The sequence below is a fragment of the Argopecten irradians genome, chromosome 13 (genome assembly GCF_041381155.1).
Source record: "Argopecten irradians isolate NY chromosome 13, Ai_NY, whole genome shotgun sequence".
Classification (NCBI taxonomy): domain Eukaryota; kingdom Metazoa; phylum Mollusca; class Bivalvia; order Pectinida; family Pectinidae; genus Argopecten; species Argopecten irradians.
In genome coordinates, this window is record NC_091146.1 from 19,728,848 (window position 1) to 19,749,265 (window position 20,418).

Genomic DNA, 20,418 nt, shown 5'->3' on the forward strand with positions numbered 1-20,418 from the left:
AGCAACATTAATTGATTCATTTCAAGTTGTGGATATTTGAAGACTTCGTAACACCAGAAAATCTTAATACACATTCAAAAGAGAGAAATCAAAATCATGAACAGACATGTTTCTTGTTACTTAAGACATTGAAAATGATATAGCCAAAACAGATTACATCATATGTTCATAGCAACCATTAAATATCAATGCAGATAAAATAACAATTGGTCCAGGGACGTTGAAAATGAAAGTTAATACAATTAAAAACAATATGCTCAAAATACATTTCAATTTTTGTCGACTCACTGGGTAACAGAAAAGAATAAATATGATAATTTGAAAGACTGGATGGACACAGCAAAAATAAAGATTAAAGAAATAACAATTTATATTGCAAACTGCCTGAATAAAACCGACAGGTACATTGATGAAATTAAAAATTGAGTGTATAACAAAGAATAACCCTGATAATGAAAATAATCAACAAGCTAACTAGCATTCTGAGAGTGCATTATAGTAATAAAGCAACAGGGATGAGATTGAGAGCGAAAGTGCAGCAGTTCGAAGACCATGAAACATCACCTAAATAATTTTAACCTAGAAAAATAGCGTGCTAAATAGAAGTTCTAGAATAAAATCAAGAACCACAGAAGGATATTACAAAAATGACATAAATTCTATCCAAAAAGATAAAAATAGCTCAAATAAAAAATATATATAACGTAAAATGTCATTAATATCGAGACAATGGGCCTTATTGAGAAGGCTCACCACCCTATTGTTCTCAGATATATTGGTTGTTCCACTTTACATTTTAAAACTGCATGTTAACCATGTCAGCAGAACAAACCAGACGTTTTAATATATTGTGTAAAAATGCATTTGGGTAAATAAAAAAACAAATTGTAAACAAAATGCATGCTCCACATAAAACTCGACACAAATGTGTGAATTGAAAATGACCATCTTATAAAGATGATAACATCTTATATAAGATGACGGTTTATTCAAACTAAACCATGTTATATGTGTAAAGATCACATGAAAGTTATCAATTAACACATACAAAATAATGGAATTATCATAACATCATAATAATTAGTACTCCATATTCAATTAACACATACATTGTAACTGGAGACTCTAAAAATGACCATTCCAATAAACATAGCTGTTCTCTTTTCAAATAGAGAACAATAAAGATAAAAAATCAAAATTTACAAATTATTACAAAATATTTTCCCTATTGTGGGGATTCGTCAGAATTACGCCTCAGAATTACGCAAAAGAGTCAGATTCGACAGAAATACGCCAAAATGACGTCACCCAAGATGATGTAAAAGAAAAGCTTGAATTAAAGGGAGGGAAGTAGGGTGGGTTTAAAACTTTCCGAAATTGTAAAAATTAATCGTAAAATGAGGTGAAAATGATGGCGCCTGTGAAATATTTTTGCAGAGATGAAGCTTAATATAACAACCAATCAGCAATCAGTATTAATATAACAGCCAATGAGAGATCGCCTTATATTGGGGCTCTACACAGGGTAACTATAAGAGGCACATAAAGGGTGCACATATGCATATATGGCTTAAAACAGAAAAATACTAACTGACCTAACGGTGTCCTGCATTTTGAAGTATATATATCTTACATGTATACAGGAACTTAAAACCTGGCGGTGTCCCAATTGTTGAATATATATAACAGTAACTTAAAACCTAGCGGTGCCCTGGATATTTAATTAGCTAGCATTGTAAAAATGTCAGAAATATCAGTCAGTCATATCATGTTACAGGAACTTAAAACCTAGCGGTGTCCTGATCATGACCATACAAGTGATAAACAGCTGCTATGCTGAATATGAATTGTACATCAAGGCCTATGCGACTTACCACATAAGCAAACACTAACTTATATTTAGGCCTATAGGGCCTATATAGCATGGTTAATAACGGACCGTAAAGTTATTAATCAATTATAAATAAATTGTACGGTTGGTATATAAGATATAATACGTAACAGAGGTATGAATAATTAATCAAAACCCACCTAACGAGCAAAATTGGGAACATGCATGTGTAAAAGTTTCAGTGTTCGTCACCGATATGCAATTTAACCTCGTAAAGTGGATTTTTATAGGTTCGTCAACTCTGTGGTTCCGTCTCGATTTCTACTGGCTAGGTCTACAGGTCAACGGACGACAACACAATTCATAAAGTTCAACATTTTATTATAGACAAGACACAATGGCTAAACATGGAGATGAAGTACAGAACATCACAGAATATTTACAAAGAACGCATTTCACCAGCGAGACAACATGGCCAAATTAAAGACAATACAGGCCTAGGTTTCAAGTTAGCAACTAGGCCTAGAGCACACTATATTTTGATATTCAGACATAGTATGCCCTACTTTCTTGCAGTAATTACAAACAGGACCAGAAAGGAGACCCCACACCTGCCCTATGATCTGTTTTAGAATCAGACTTAGTTTTTATCACCTAATTTAGGTTTGTCGTTGGAAGGGCCACTAAAGGTTGGGTTCCTAGGCTGACCAAATTTACTAGTACCTGTGGTACTGTTTTTGTCTTGAGAACTGTTTTTTTAACAAATGAGCCTTTGTGGGTGAGAGCGTAATCATCAGCCATTGTAGCTGCTTCACTAAGGGTTTCAACTTTTCTCTCATCTAAATGAGTTTTTATGTTTGTGTGGACACAACGTTTAAACTCCTCTATCAACAATAATTGCCTCAATTTACCGAAATCCTCATCAATTTCTTTAGAATCACACCACCTATTAAATAATTGTTCTTTTTCTCTGGCAAATTCTACATGAGTTTGTTCATCTCTCTTTCTCGAGTTTCGAAATTTCTGGCGGTAAGCCTCAGGAACTAACTCATAAGCTTTCAAAATAGCTTTCTTGACTACTTGGTAATTTGAAATCTCATCTACAGATAAAGAAGAATAAATGTCTCTAGCTTTACCAATCAAGACACTTTGAAGAAGCATTGTAAGCTTATCTTCAGGCCATTTCATACTATCAGCTATTTTCTCAAAATGCAGAAAATACTTGTCAACTTCTTTCTCTTGAAAAGGAGGAACTAACCTAATGTTTCTACTGACATCAAAACCTCTGTTTCCTTGTAAACCCCTAAAAGTTAGATTACTTGAACTGTCTTGAGAAGCTAGCTCTAATTCTTTCATTCTAAGTTCTGTTTCAGCTTGAATTTTCTGCTTCTCTAGCTCTAACATCTGATCTCTCTCAATCTCTTTTTCTTTTAATTCTCTTTCAATTTCTTTTTCTCTTAACTCTTTTTCTATTTCCATTTGTCTTAGTTTCATTTCATGTTCAAGTTCCATTTGTCTAATTTGAATTTCTGAGCTGACTGTTTCCTCTATACTATCTAATGCACTAGAGTCAAATTTGCCATTGTCAACAAAATATCTTATAATTACATTCCTAATTTCAGCTTTCCTCAAATTAGTTTTGATAGTAAGGCCTAAATGTTTACCCAATAACAGTAAATCCTTCTTACTAACTTGCAAAAGAACATCCAGGGATGGCGCTTTAACAAACTGTTCTACCTGCATAGTAGTCATGTTTATCTAGCTGTTGGTTTCAAATGTAAACTCAAAGTTTGTACACAAATTTTGAAAATTTCTTAATTAATTTTTCAAAGTTAGAATTCACAAATTGAATATCGATCCCGGACGAGCCCCCAATTCCTGTTACATTAACGAATAACAGAAAGGAGAAACCAGCAGCTAAATTCAAAACACAATTTAATTATATATACAATATTATACAGAGATGGTTTACAATATCTAAAGTAATTGGTGGTGGTACAAGACTAGTACGATGATTTAAAGTGTTACTTATCTGTATGCGAATGTCCTGGTATAATCCTTGATCCTTCCAGGTTTCAAATTAACAATAATCACAAATCCACAAGGAAATTGAATGTCCACCGATGATTTGTAAAGTTCCAGGCAATATGAATAAATCCACACACAGTGTTGTAATAATCCACAGATAAAGTCACAATAGCTCTCCCAATAGAATCTAATATGGCACTGTACAATTCTTGATATGTCTCATTACAGGTCTCATTACAGTTCTGATTAGCCTTGGGCAGCTGGAGTATATATAGCTTAACCGTAATTCAAGAATATTGGAGAACCTCCTACTTCTAGAAATATCTAACTAAAAACAGTAAACAAGTAAACACACATAACTTTCTGGAAATAGATCATTCTAGATATCTACTTAAAATCAACATGTTTACAAACATATTTGTTTATACATGATTATATTCTAGAAAGTTCTATAACCTAAATCAATGATATGACCTTCATAGGATGTATTGATAAAAAAAACTATAGGAGTTATCTCCCTTATCTCATAACTACATGTATTTAGTGTCATACATAACAATATCAAGAAACTGAGTCGCTCACGGATTGTAGCACACATTGAAGAATTCGAGGCATGTTTCGCATATTGTCGATGTCTTTTGTGGAGTTCAAACACTCCACGACAAAAATCGAAATAGGATTTTTTGTAAACAAATCAAAAGTTCATAATGTTGTAAGCCATATTATTTTATATAAACACTTTCCATTTGTGTGTTGATGTTCTAAAAACACCCCGACTGAATGACATTTGTTTGTGTCAAGAAATTTCCATGAAATACTGAATTGAATTTTTGAAGGATGAGGTTGCGGTTTCATAAAGTAAAAAATGGGGGATGCGGTTTTTGGTCATTCAATAGCTATAATGAGCGGATGATATTTGCCATTTTCCATGACCTCAGAGTGTTTCGGAGATGTTTGCGTTTAATGTTATTATCACTAAGACAATCAATTAAGTTTCCGTTCCGTATTGATCAGTTTTAATATTAGCAATGGTATGTATATGTAAGAATGGTATGTCAGCTTTAACTCTTCATTTGTTATTATAAAACTGTGTAGCAACAAACAGGAAAATTATATAAAATTATCATGAAGATCATGAAGCATTTTTCACCCCAATAAACACACCCGTACCCGTTATAAAAATACATGATGTGTATTGTGTTACTCTGTAGTCTTCGTAATAAGAGTAGGCCCTAGTAGCCGCTACAGAGACGCCTACTGCTACAGGCGATTGATAACACAGTAAATAAATAAAAGTAAATAAAAAACTAAATAAAGATTGAATTGACCTTTGATAATTGAATGATTCTTATAGAGATTTCTCATTAAGACTTCGAATCCGAATCAGAATACGAAATCCATTGTATTGTATTTAGTTCTACTTCATTGATCACTATATGCTATAGTACTGACATTCAATTCGCTTTCTGATTCTGATTCCGACTCGGTCTTAATGATAAATCTCTTATTGGTCGTTTGGGATTAATAATGGAAGTGAAACTCTCAATAATATTGATTCCTATTCATGTACTTTTCCCTTCCAACAACCTGATTTTATTTTTGAGTTGTGAATGGTCACTTTCATTGAACTCTCAACCATGCTTCTTTTCAATCAGCATAGAACAACAAAAAATCCTTCTCAAATCTCAAACTACCTAATTAGAGAAACAGGAGAGTTTATAAATGGGAAACAGAATGATCTATAACCTATGAACATGTGTCAAGTTTGTTACTGTTTGTCCCATTTAACTCAGAACATCTGTTTTCGGCAATATTTCGAAAAATAATCAACCGATTTTAATGCTCGATACATCGTTTTTTAAGAATTCTGTTTGTCGTAACAGAATCAAGGTAATCAGACAAGAAACAAAAATGTTTCCTTCTTCGGCACTAGTAAAATTTTGTCCCACGACGACGTCCCTATTACGCTTTAAAAATCTACGCGTTTTATATGCTAAATTTAGATTATGTGAACATGACTAAGAAATAGCAACTGGGCGAATGAAAAAAATCCCTATGAAATCATAGACTATGTAAAAAATATTTGGTGGTGGAAAATGAAGAGCACTTCTTTTTTCATTGTTCTTTAAATCAGCAAGCAAGAGTAAGATGCTTTATCCCAACCGCAACAATCAATGACGTTACTTTTTTACTTTACATTTTCCGCAACCACGAAAAACTACTTTATGTCAACCGCAATAATGACGTTACTTTTACCGACACATTTTCAAAATCGTATCTCTCAATCATCCGGTATTAGATTTAGAAAATCTTTTGAGAGGCTGTTTACAAGGGTTCGAAATTATAATATAATCAGTTGATATTGGTCTAGACTCGATTTGTAAAGCAGCATGAGATCATGAACTTGACAATTGGCGAAAAGTGGCAAAAATTATGCACTGTACGTAGGTGTTTGAAATACTGGGGCCATACAGAAACAGGTTACCGCTTCCCGATTTTGGATATATCATCTCTGTTCTCCGTGCACACTTCAGATTTCTGAAAAAAGCTTCCTGATGAGAAATATGACATTTCCCTTCCGACTTACCTCCGTTTTCCGGCTCATAACCGCAAACTCTGCGTTACTTCAACCGCAATCTCCAAAGTACGGTTGGACACGGTGATTATGACATTCGATAAACGTTTTATTTGGAAGGTTTTTTTTGTCTGATCAGGATACATCCATAATATGATTTGAGCTGTTCTTAGGATCAAGTAAGGGCAAATCCTGTTCTGGTGCCCTGATGAATTGTCTTGATGGTGATGCCATCAGTTTGTGGTAGAATTGATGATAAGCGCACTGTACTTAAAGCGATGCCCATACACAAACTCAATTACTTTATCACACAGTTCCCGATTGAATTGAAATTTTTTGGTAGATTACTACTTTGTTGTAGGTCTGTTCCTCCCAGAATTTTTTTCTGGGTAGACAAATGACTAGTAACAATTCTTCTATGTATGAAAGGTAACGACATTTCATTGTCCGTCGCAATAACTCCAGCTGTAAGATTGCATTCCCTTTCCAGAAGTAAAGTGCCATTGCATTAAAACAAGTTTTACTATGTTGAATATCAAAGAATTTTAAAAAAGAATGATTGGACATACAGTTCTTGATTAATTACTCCCCATAGCATGCTGGGGTTGACCTGAATACTGATAAAATATTGAAAAATATCAGAAAAACTGACCTTGATTTGTGTCCATCTTGTGATAAAGTGGGTAATGAAGCTGACACACGCGCACTGGTCAGTAGATAATACTACGCGTGATAAGAACTTGGCCTAATTACCTCTTACTTGCCCCTTGACCCTCCTCTCAGATAATAGCACGGAATATAACAACGTACAAAATATTAATATGAAACATTAATATTTAAAAAAAAACTACTTGCCTGTATAAAATACATTAAAATTGAAATTTTAATTTACCATTATAAACGTCCTAAAGAATCCAAAAGGGGAAAATACAAACAGAGTAGAGAGATGATTTAATCCATACTTGTGCAGTTACTGATATTAATGAAAACCACAAACTTCTCACTATTAAGTAAGGACGTTGTTAAAGACAGCACTAACATAGAAAACATAATAAGGGATAACATCAGGATATAAACGAAATACAAAATGAAAGTCAAGATAATATTATATAATGAGCTAAAATACTACGGATAAATAAAACTCTTTATCCCATATTGGAAGTGGTTATACCGGGTTCGTATGGTTCAGCTAACGCTTGATAGAGAGATAAAAGATATCTCTGTATTTTACCGGGGGAAATATTCGATACATATAAACCCACATGAATAGATTCTTTGTTAGAAATCTAGTTACTTTGTGATGACGGATTTGATCTCATCGATTTTGATATTGGGAAACATTTACTAAACCTAACTTAGACAGAAACGCTTTATTATATGATATTATGAATCACGCTGGCAACCAATCTTATACGCTTAACCAACCCTTTAGGCAACACCTAAAGCACCCATTCGTTTTGTGGCCATGAAGTACAAAGATGGCAATCAATTCCTTGACGAAATTGTCATATTAAACAGTCACCTTAAACTCTTTTTACGTAATGAAAATGATTTTAAAGAAATTCAACAAAAATACCAGCCAATGAATCAAAGTAACTAAACGATTGGAAAAAACTGAATAGTGATGAATTTTGTGGATTTATGATGACCAACATGAGGTTATGTTGAAAAATTAACATCCAAAGGTTGAGGTTCACGCAATGTACATTGAAATGGCAGTAAATCGAACATTGCATTGCTGGCAATGCTTTACCTGGCTTACGGCATGGAAGTGTACAATCGAAATCGAATCCCTTCCTTCTAATATATCGTCGCCAGCAGATTTAACACTTTTGACATCCTTCTGTATTGTTCATAGTTTAAATTGTATTTAAGGGACATAATATTATGTTGTATTTTACTACAGAATTAAAACATTTCTTACTCAGCGACATGAATGAGACTGGTATGTATGGTATACTCATCTTTTTCAGGTCTACCATTAACAGTACATATAAATTAATTTACTTTAAATTTTAAAGAACTTCTAAATACAAATTATGTTTACAGATTGTGCTAATGAGTCCCTAAATGAGCAGATATACAGTGCAGTCAGTTAACTATTACTTTACCAATACCAAACAAAGGCAATGTTACCTGCGAACTCTATTTTAACATTGAAGATTCCTTTCGTTATTTTGCTGTCTGCAGTGATAGTCAACTAACTCACAGTAATTAGGACGATAGGTGGGGGACTGATTATGTCCCGCGATATATTAAAAACATATTTAGTTTAATTGGTTATAAGTCAAACTAAACCTAGCCGTATATTCATCTACAAATGATAGTAGTATAGGAAAAGAGAAAGTATGGTAAAATTGACATGGTCCTCTAGAAACAATAATAGAAAAAGAGATACGATCCGCGGTATTCTTGTAATATCAATATGTTGTTTTTAAAATGTTTGGCAACGCAAGTGGCAATTAATCGAACATTGCATTGGCAACGATGTTTATGGAATAGTTGCTAAATTGAACCGTACAAGCAAAACAAATAGTTTTTTTCTTTGCACTAATAACTGGTCGCAACTACAATACACCTTTCGACATTCATAATCAATATTGTACATGGCGTAACTTTTCGCCATGTTTATTTCACGTAGTAAACATTAAAATAATATTACTTTGCCCCTTATTACAAAATCAAATATATCTTACTAAAAGACATGATTGAAACTGATATATGTACTCACCTTATTAGGGTCTGCCCTGTGGCTCAACAACAGTTTTACGATGTCTGTATACCCTCTACGTGCTGCATATTTCAATGCGTCACACTAAAACAAATCGAGACATTTTAGATATATCAACCTACATGACACAATACTAAAGTGGAAGCAAATGATATGATATAAAAATATTGCTAAAGTATCAAAATGGTGAGAGCCTAGAAGTGGCAATTTATCGAATCCGGAATCATCAAGTAAAAGAGCAAAGTTAAAGACAAAAACAGACTGTACTTGCTTATCAGGGATTTGGATACCGTGCAGCAGTGATGGAAGTCACTATCGTAGAATATAACAAACTCTTAATGCTACTTAACTATCACTGTGTGCCAACTTAGAGCTGAACGTGAAACTAAGAAAAAACAAACAAAGTCAACCATTAATTAAGTGCGGGAGATCATCGGTACCGAATTATACATAGTCCACATTGAAGACATCATCATCACTATATAAATACATGACAGGGGCCAAGAATAGTGAAATTAAGTGTTGCGCTCACATGTGCTGATTTCAATTTTCCTATACAGACTACTCGGGAGCAGCGTACTACTTCCTATTTAATACAATCAGCGGGAAACCAGCAAAACAGAGAGATAAAATTCATATATCCCACCAATAAACATCATCTTACTTAATGTTTTCCATGTGAATATAATTGGGTAAAATCATTGTTATTTAATCAGTAATTAATGGGCACATCAACATTAGTATTAATACGAAACATAACCACAAAAGATGTGTGATAATCCTATCATCAAAATATATGTTTTTTCGCTCAATATATATTTTCAATTCTTCGATTATAAAATGTTTAATATATAATATATCCATTATTAAAACGTAAGAAAAGTACCAAAAATCCGCAATTTACAAATAAAGGCCTTCGTGTCAACTAGTGCAGACAAACGCAGAACACGTAAACACTGCGACGACATCGATATCCATCATGTTGAAATCTGTATTACAGTGTACAACAATATATAACTTACAAAAATATGAACAACTTAATGAAATGCAACATAAACCCACAAAGATAGTGATGTATTTTCTGGATTTATGATGAACGACATGGGGTTATGTTGAAAGAAGTACACCCAAAGATTGAGCTTCACGCAATTTACATTGAGATGGCAATAAATCGAACATTGCATTGGTGGCAAAGTTTTGCCAGGCTTCCGGCATCTAACTGTACCATCGAAATCGAATCTTTTGTTCTCTTTGTTCTAATATATGGTCGCAAGCAGATTTAACACTGTTGACATCCTTCTGTATTCTTTATAGTTTAAATTGTAGAGTATTGCGATCGAAAACAATTCCATTAATAAGATCTATTGATATTACAGGATTGTACAGGGAATAATTTATACCACCCAACGGCCGTCTGTATTTAAAGGACATAGTGGTATGTTGTCATTTACTACAGAATCAAAATATTTCATTCTCAACGACATGAATGAGACTGGTATGTATGATATACTCAGCTATTTAGGGTCTACCATTAATGTTACATATAACTTAATTCACTTTTAATTATAAAGTACTTATAAATACAAATTATTTTACAGAATGTGCCAATGAGTCCCTATTTGTAATGTATTTAACAGATCCGGACTACAACATATATCTAGTGCAGGATGACATTTGACGAGAGTCGTGATAACCTGGACTAGATATACAATGATCTAGTAAGTGCCCCGGGAATGCAGTAAACAGTGACAATACATTACACCCTGCGCAGATGCTTAAAAGATACCGTGATGTTGAAGAGATGGAATAAGTCCGTAGATTCGACAATAAATGGCATAAACAATAAAAGCCACATAGTCCATATTAGCATATGTTACATGTTATGTAAAGGAGCAACCATCCACTTCGATGAAATTCTGGAACACTGGATATCACCTCCGTAAGCTTATAGAAAACCCCCCACGAATATATCGGCATCGTCACTATAGCGGAATATTTCAATCAAGAGAGAAACTATCAACCTACAACTTGTAAGAGACAACGAGCGATGGATAGCTTCCTGGACAAACAAAGGCTTATTTCCGTGTCACAACCAGCAAAACCTTCCACACATCCAAATGGTACTCGGCTATCAAACACTATTAAACGACATTAGTGTTTTGAACTACATTGCACATGTAATCTCTCGGACAGCTAAGCTGTTAATGCAAATGGGAGTGACGGAACAACATTGATACCAAGCAGCAACATCGGCAGCAACAGTAGTGTAATCCATGTAAGAATTAAATGGCAGACGGCGGGATCCTACATGTATAAGGTGTTATCATAGACAGACTATTGCCATTGTATTGTTATAAAATATTGTAGCAGATATACAGTGCAGTCAGTAAACTGTTACTTTATCAATACCAAATAGTCAACTAACTCACAGTAATTAGGACGATTATGTCCGGCGATATATTAAAAACATTTTTAAAATCCTCTTTGAGATATTTTTAACTTTGTGGCCCTGTTCTATCGAACCCCCACCTTAATATCAATATTGAGATGTTCTAGATTATGTTATGTTTCATAATCTTTTAACATAATTCTATAAAACTGAATTATGTGTCAATTTGTTTGCATAGTGTCAATTTGTTTGCATAATATTTGTTTTATTACTTTGATATGGGTTTTATATAATTTTATAATAAATATGTCACCTTATGGTGGCCATTTTCAATTCATTTAACTCTTTGTTTTCTGTATGTGGAGTGTGCATAAATGCAAGCTATACGTATCGCTAATTTTATGTACTGACACATATAGAAGTAATTGTGTACAATTTAAGTAGGAGTTATTCCCCTTTGCTTGACTGTCCCTTATTTGGGGTACCGTATGACGTCACCCTTTTGTAAAAGAATCTGATTGGCTAAGCCATCAGCCCTTCATCTAAGAAAACATTTTCACGGGCTCCATATTGGCATACATTTTGTGCAACATTTTATTGATAATAACTCAACAAATTGCCAAAAACCCACCCTTTGTATACCCGCCCAATTTTTTATTATTTTAGTTCCTCTTTGAGATTTTTTCATATTTTTTGGCCCTGTTCTATCGAACCCCCACCTTAATATCAATATTGAGATGTTCTAGATTATGTTATGTTTCATAATCTTTAAACATAATTCTATAAAACTGAATTATGTGTCAATTTGTTTGCATAGTGTCAATTTCTTTGCATAATATTTGTTTTATTACTTTGATATGAGTTTTATATAATTTTATAATAAATATGTCACCTTATGGTGGCCATTTTCAATTCATTTAACTCTTTGTTTTCTGTATGTGGAGTGTGCGTAAAAACATATTTAGTTTAATTGGTTATAAGTCAAACTAAACCTAGCCGTATATTCATCTACAAATGATAGTAATATAGGAAAAGAGATAGTTTGGTATAATTGACATGGTCCTCTAGAAACAATAATAGAAAAAGAGATACGACCCGCGGTATTCTTGTAATATCAATATGTTGCTTTTAAAATGTTTGGCAACGCATGTGGCAATTAATCGAACATTGCATTCGCAACGATGTTTATGGAATATTTGGTATATTGAACTGTACAAGCAAAACGAATAGTTTTTTTCTCTTTGCACTAATAACTGGTCGCAACTGCAATACACTATTTGACATTCATAATCAATATTATACATGGCTTAACTTTTCGCCATGTTTATTTCACGTAGTAAAAACATTAAAATAATACTACTTTGCCTCTTATTACAATATCAAATGTAAGACATGATTGAGACTGATATATGAACTCACCTTATTAGGGTCTGCCCTGTGGCTCAACAACAGTTTTACGATGTCTGTATGCCCTCCACCCGCTGCATATCCCAATGCGTCACACTAAAACAAATCGAGACATTTTAGATATATCAACCTACATGACACAATACTAAAATGGAAGCAAATGATATGATATAAAAATATTGCTAAAATATCAAAATGGTGAGAGCCTGGAAGTGGCAATTTATCGAAGCCAGAATCATCAAGTAAAAGAGCAAAGTTAAACACACATACAGACTGTGCTTGCTTATCAGGGATTTGGATACCGAGCAGTAATGATGGAAGTCACTGTCGTAGAATGCAAAAACAAACTCTTAGAGCTACTAAACTATCACTGTGTGCCAACTTAGAGCTGAACGTGAAACTAAAAAAACAACAAAGTCGACCATTAATTAAGTACGGGAGATCATCGGTACCGAATTATGCATAGTCCACATTGAAGACATCATCAGCACTATATAAATATATGACAGGGGCCAAGAATAGTGGAATTAAGTATAGCGCTCACATGTGCTGATTTCAATTTTCCTATACAGACTACTCGGGAGCAGCGTACTACTTCCTATTTAATACAATCAGCGGGAAACCAGCAAAACAGAGGGATAAAATTCATATATCCCACCAATAAACATCATCTTACTTAATGTTTTCCATGTGAATATAATTGGGTAAAATCATTGTTATTTAATCAGTAATTAATGGGCACATCAATAGTAGTATTAATACGAAACATAACCACAAAAGATGTGTGATAATCCTATCATCAAAATATATGTTTTTTCGCTCAATACATATTTCCAATTTTTCGATTATAAAATGTTTAATATATAATATATCCACTATTAAAACGTAAGAAAAGTACCAAAAATCCGCAATTTACAAATAAAGGCCTTCGTGTCAACTAGTGCAGACAAACGCAGAACACGTAAACATTGCGACGACATCGATATCCATCATGTTGAAATCTGTATTACAGTGTACAACAATATATAACTTACAAAAATATGAACAACTTAATGAAATGCAACATAAACCCACAAAAATAGTGATGTATTTTCTGGATTTATGATGAACGACATGGGGTTATGTTGAAAGAAGTACACCCAAAGATTGAGCTTCACGCAATTTACATTGAGATGGCAATAAATCGAACATTGCATTGGTGGCAAAGTTTTGCCAGGCTTCCGGCATCCAACTGTACCATCGAAATCGAATCTTTTGTTCTCTTTGTTCTAATATATGGTCGCAAGCAGATTTAACACTGTTGACATCCTTCTGTATTCTTTATAGTTTAAATTGTAGAGTATTGCGATCGAAAACAATTCCATTAATAAGATCTATTGATATTACAGAATTGTAGAGGGAATAATTTATACCACCCAACGGCCGTCTGTATTTAAAGGACATAGTGGTATGTTGTCATTTACTACAGAATCAAAATATTTCATTCTCAGCGACATGAATGAGACTGGTATGTATGATATACTCAGCTATTTAGGGTCTACCATTAATGTTACATATAACTTAATTCACTTTTAATTATAAAGTACTTATAAATACAAATTATTTTTACAGAATGTGCCAATGAGTCCCTATTTGTAATGTATTTAACAGATCCGGACTACAACATATAACTAGTGCAGGATGACATTTGACGAGAGTCGTGATAACCTGGACTAGATATACAATGATCTAGTAAGTGCCCCGGGAATGCAGTAAACAGTGACAATACATTACACCCTGCGCAGATGCTTAAAAGATACCGTGATGTTCAAGAGATGGAATAAGTCCGTAGATTCGACAATAAATGGCATAAACAATGAAAGCCACATAGTCCATATTAGCATATGTTACATGTTATGTAAAGGAGCAACCATCCACCTCGATGAAATTCTGGAACACTGGATATCACCTCCGTAAGCTTATAGAAAAACCACCACGAATATATCGGCATCGTCACTATAGCGGAATATTTCAATCAAGAGAGAAACTATCAACCTACAACTTGTAAGAGACAACGAGCGATGGATAGCTTCCTGGACAAACAAAGGCTTATTTCCGTGTCACAACCAGCAAAACCTTCCACACATCCAAATGGTACTCGGCTATCAAACACTATTAAACGACATTAGTGTTTTGAACTACATTGCACATGTAATCTCTCGGACAGCTAAGCTGTTAATGCAAATGGGAGTGACGGAACAACATTGATACCAAGCAGCAACATCGGCAGCAACAGTAGTGTAATCCATGTAAGAATTAAATGGCAGACGGCGGGATCCTACATGTATAAGGTGTTATCATAGACAGACTATTGCCATTGTATTGTTATAAAATATTGTAGCAGATATACAGTGCAGTCAGTAAACTGTTACTTTATCAATACTAAACGAAGGCAATACTAGTTTAACAAATGAAGATTCCTTTCGTTGTTTAGATATCTGCAGTGATAGTCAACTAACTCACAGTAATTAGGACGATTATGTCCGGCGATATATTAAACACATATTTAGTTTAATTGGTTATAAGTCAAACTAAACCTAGCCGTATATTCATCTACAAATGATAGTAATATAGGAAAAGAGATAGTATGGTATAATTGACATGGTCCTCTAGAAACAATAATAGAAAAAGAGATACGACCCGCGGTATTCTTGTAATATCAATATGTTGCTTTTAAAATGTTTGGCAACGCATGTGGCAATTAATCGAACATTGCATTCGCAACGATGTTTATGGAATATTTGGTATATTGAACTGTACAAGCAAAACGAATAGTTTTTTTTTCTTTGCACTAATAACTGGTCGCAACTGCAATACACTATTTGACATTCATAATCAATATTATACATGGCTTAACTTTTCGCCATGTTTATTTCACGTAGTAAAAACATTAAAATAATACTACTTTGCCTCTTATTACAATATCAAATGTAAGACATGATTGAGACTGATATATGAACTCACCTTATTAGGGTCTGCCCTGTGGCTCAACAACAGTTTTACGATGTCTGTATGCCCTCCATCCGCTGCATATTCCAATGCGTCACACTAAAACAAATCGAGACATTTTAGATATATCAACCTACATGACACAATACTAAAGTGGAAGCAAATGATATGATATAAAAATATTGCTAAAGTATCAAAATGGTGAGGGCCTGGAAGTGGCAATTTATCGAAGCCAGAATCATCAAGTAAAAGAGCAAAGTTAAACACACATACAGACTGTGCTTGCTTATCAGGGATTTGGATACCGAGCAGTAATGATGGAAGTCACTGTCGTAGAATGCAAAAAAAAAAAAAAAAAAAAAAAAAACTCTTAGAGCTACTAAACTATCACTGTGTGCCAACTTAGAGCTGAACGTGAAACTAAGGAAAACAAACAAAGTCAACCACTAATTAAGTGCGCAGGAGGGAGATCATCGGTACAGAATTATACATAGTCCACATTGAAGACATCATCAGCACTATATAAATACATGACAGAAAGATTAGTGGACTTAAATGTTGCGCTCACATGTGCTGATTTCAACTTTCCTATAGAGATTACTAGGGAGCAGCGTACTACTTCCTATTTAATACAATTAGCGAGAAACCAGCAAAACAGATGGATAAAATTCATATATCCCACCAATAAACATCATCTTACTTAATGTTTTCCATGTGAATATATTTGGGTAAAATCATTGTTATTTAATCAGTAATTAATGGCCATATCAATAGTGGTATTAATACAAAACATAACCACAAAAGATTTGTGATAATCCTTTCATCAAATTATATGTTTTTCGCTCAATGCATATTTCCAATTGTTTGATTATAAAATGTTTAATATATAATATATCCACTATTAAAACGTAAGAAAAGTACCAAAAATCCGCAATTTACAAATAAAGGCCTTCGTGTCAACTAGTGCAGACAAACGCAGAACGCGTAAACATTGCGACGACATCGATATCCGTGATGTTGAAATCTGTATTACAATGTACAACAATATATAACTTACACAAATATAGTAATGAACAACTAAATGAGGTGCAACATTATTAGTTATATAGTCAGCTACTGACCCCCTATAAAGGCGTAGAGGGTCAGTAAGTTTTATAGGGGGCGAGGGCGTAGCCCGAGCCTTCTATGCTTCTTACTGACCCTCTATGCCTTTATAGGGGGCCAGAAACTGACTATATAACGAATTTATCGCATCGAGGACCATTCATTTGTTTTATTGATTCTTTGTTTCCTATTTGTTTGATCAAGAATCTGAAATCAAACTAAAATCATACTGGCACGAATGATAACACACAATCGCCACTTTTAAAATAATTGGCCTAGGCTAAATATTTATCTTTGTATTTCTTTCAAGAATTTTCAAATATACTGTATAAGGAACCTGCAGAATAATAATGAATAATTCATAAATCAACAATAATTTCGACATTCCTATGTGTACAGTAGGCCTACCTCAATACGACACCCGACCGTCTGTATATGTATTGAAAGCATCACAAACAAGAGTGACACAAACATCCATCTAACATTTTAAGCACAATCTCCTTGATCATCTGTGCATTCTCGCTGATATAATCACTTAAAAGTTATTCCGATAAAATGATTATAGAGTGAAGATTGATTTGTAGGTACGAACACCTTCATTTGTTTATAATCACAGTCTAGAAAACGCTTGAATTGTTACGTTTGACTTTCGCCGCGTCATCAACTTTCAAACTGGCGGAGGGGAAGCAACTCGTATTTCAAAAAAATGCATTTCATGTAATTTGAAGTATTGAAATGACTAAAGTTATTTTTACACAAAAAATAACAAGTAATATATAGTTTTACGGTAAAAAAGTGGTATGTTTAGTTAAGATAATGTGTTTAAATTTTGAAGCGAGGGCGAGAGCCGCCATATTGCACCATAATAAAATTTACTGACCCCCTATAAAGTGATAGGGGGTCACCACGTGACGGCTATCTGCCAATCATTTGGGGACATTTCTGTCCGAGGTGCGATAATAACCCACATAATAATGATGTATTTTCTGGATTTATGATGACCGACATGAAAATTGAACCTTCAGCTTTATGCTATAGATGCAATGTATACATGGTAATTTGACATTATACTATGTTGATAACGGATGTTGGATTAAGTCTCAGCTTAATTATATGTTCCATATTCGTGTAAAAATATGCAACTACATTATTTTGTTATGTACTTTAATTTGACGGTTTTCTGTATTTCAATTTGTTTAATTGGAGATGCTGCTCCAACAAACAATTTCATAACGACAACATTCAGACACGACTTTGGGTGACACTCAAGTCATTGCAGTCCGGTGGCATGTTTTGATGCTCCACCTTTTTGTTTATATCAAAATATTTACTTATGTTGTATACATTTTTATGCAGCATGGCTGACATTGTTGTTACCATGTCTGCCATGTTATTACTCGTCATTTAATAAAAATGACATTAACTGGACATTTTCATTCTATGTTGTAATTTATATAATATACCCAAAAACTTAGCTTCAGTCGTGTCGTTTAGTCAGAGTGATGTAGATGTATAGCATAAATACAATTTATACCGATATATACATTTATGTTATATTTCGAAATTTTATGTAAATCGAGTTGACCTGAACCGATTTTGACATATGGCTATGTACCTTGACAGATAAAGTAAATCGAGTTATCCCTATACCGGTTTATGTGATAAGCCAATCTGAACTGGTCATTCGGTCACGTGACAAAACAAAGAAAAAAAATTGCTTGGGAAGATTGGTGCTCGGTATTCTGATTTTCCACCATCCCATCCATTTGCACATGTTTCTTTCTCCTAACTATCATACTTTGTCATGTACTTCTGATAATAATCTTTTTCTATGATAATATTTACAATGAATATTGTAATAAGAACTCATATTATGTTTTATGTATGTAACTGTATGTCCATGGCATGTTTTGATCCTCCACCTTTTTGGTTATATCAAAAATATTTACTTATGTTGTATATATGTTTATGGAGCATGGCTGACATTGTTGTTACCATGTCTGCCATGTTATTACTCGTCATTTAATAAAAATGACATTAACTGGACATTTTCATTCTCTGTTGTAATTTATATAATATACCCAAAAACTTAGCTTCAGTCGTGTCTTTTAGTCAGAGTGATGTAGATGTATAACTTAAAACACTTTATCACACACCGAATATTTACTTTCTAGATTCTGAAAGCTGCTACTTGACAATTTTTTGATATTGTAAGATAATCATATGTTCTAGAGTAATAAGTTGATAGTTCCCGATTGAATTGAATTATTTTTGGTAGATTACTACTTTGTTCTAGGTCTGTACGTCCCAGAAATTTTATCTGGGTAGACACATGACTATTACAAATTCTTCTATGCATGAAAGGTAACGACATTTCATTATCCTTCGCAATAAATCCAGCTGTAAAATTGTATTCCCTTTACAGAAGTAGAAAGCCATTGGATTAAAACAACAGTGTTTTACTATGTTGTGTTATGTATGACACTAAATACATGTAGTTATTAGATACAGGAAGTAACTCCTATAGCTATATGAGTAATACTTTCTATTGTCATATTATTAATCTAGGTTATATATTTTTCTGGAATAGTATCATACATTTTTGTAAACATGTTGATTATAAGTAGGATTCCAGAATGATCTATTTCTAAAAGTTCCGTGTGTTTATTTGTTGACTGTTTTTAATTATATATTTCTAGAAGTAGCAGATTCTCCAATATTCTTGATTTAGGGTTTAGCTATATATACTCCAGCTGTGCAAGGCTAATCAGAACTGTAATGAGACCTGTAACTAGAGCTGTATAAAGAACTAGTTTACACATTACCAAGAACTGTACAGAGCTGTATTATATTTATTGGGAAAGCTATTCTGACTTTATCTATGAATTGTTACAATGCATTGTGTGGAATGATTCATATGCATAGAACTTTGCAAACTATCTGTGGATTTGTGAACATTATTAATTCGAACACTGGAAGGATTAAGTAATATACCAGGAAATTCGCAAAGAGATAAGTAACACTTTAAATTTCTGCGTTCCCCTTGTACTACCACCAAAATAAAAGAAAATAAAAAAAATGCCTAGGGTGTGCATATTAAATAAAACTGAACTTATACAAGCATTATCCGTATTATTGTTTGTCGAGCAGTTGGTCAGTGACATTTCTAGTATATAGTCATACGCTTTTATTTCCGTTTCTTGAAATAGATATAACGTTTTAGAGTATCCGAGCTTGTTATACTTGTAGCAATCTGTAAGGTCAAGGTGAAATGCGATATTATGAGAAAATAATACAAAAGCAGATACCAGTTAAGAACAGTGGATATAGAAATAAAAAACATGTGTTTTGCAGGTATGATGACG

At 33.6% G+C, this 20,418-nt stretch overlaps 1 protein-coding gene across 5 annotated transcripts in view; it reads right to left on the bottom strand.

The window, feature by feature from the left end:
- Positions 1-6,796: 6,796 nt before the first annotated feature.
- Positions 6,797-20,418, bottom strand: part of LOC138305916 (ankyrin repeat domain-containing protein 29-like) — a 108,710-nt gene continuing 95,088 nt past the window's right edge. For all 5 annotated transcript variants that reach the window (XM_069246206.1, XM_069246207.1, XM_069246209.1 and 2 more), the window contains 3 exons: positions 15,965-16,048; positions 12,974-13,057; positions 6,797-9,249 (listed from right to left, as the gene is read on the bottom strand). In XM_069246206.1, coding sequence (XP_069102307.1) covers positions 9,130-9,249; positions 12,974-13,057; positions 15,965-16,048 — 288 coding nt within the window. In that variant the 3' untranslated portion in view covers positions 6,797-9,129. The remainder of the gene's footprint in view (positions 9,250-12,973; positions 13,058-15,964; positions 16,049-20,418) is intronic.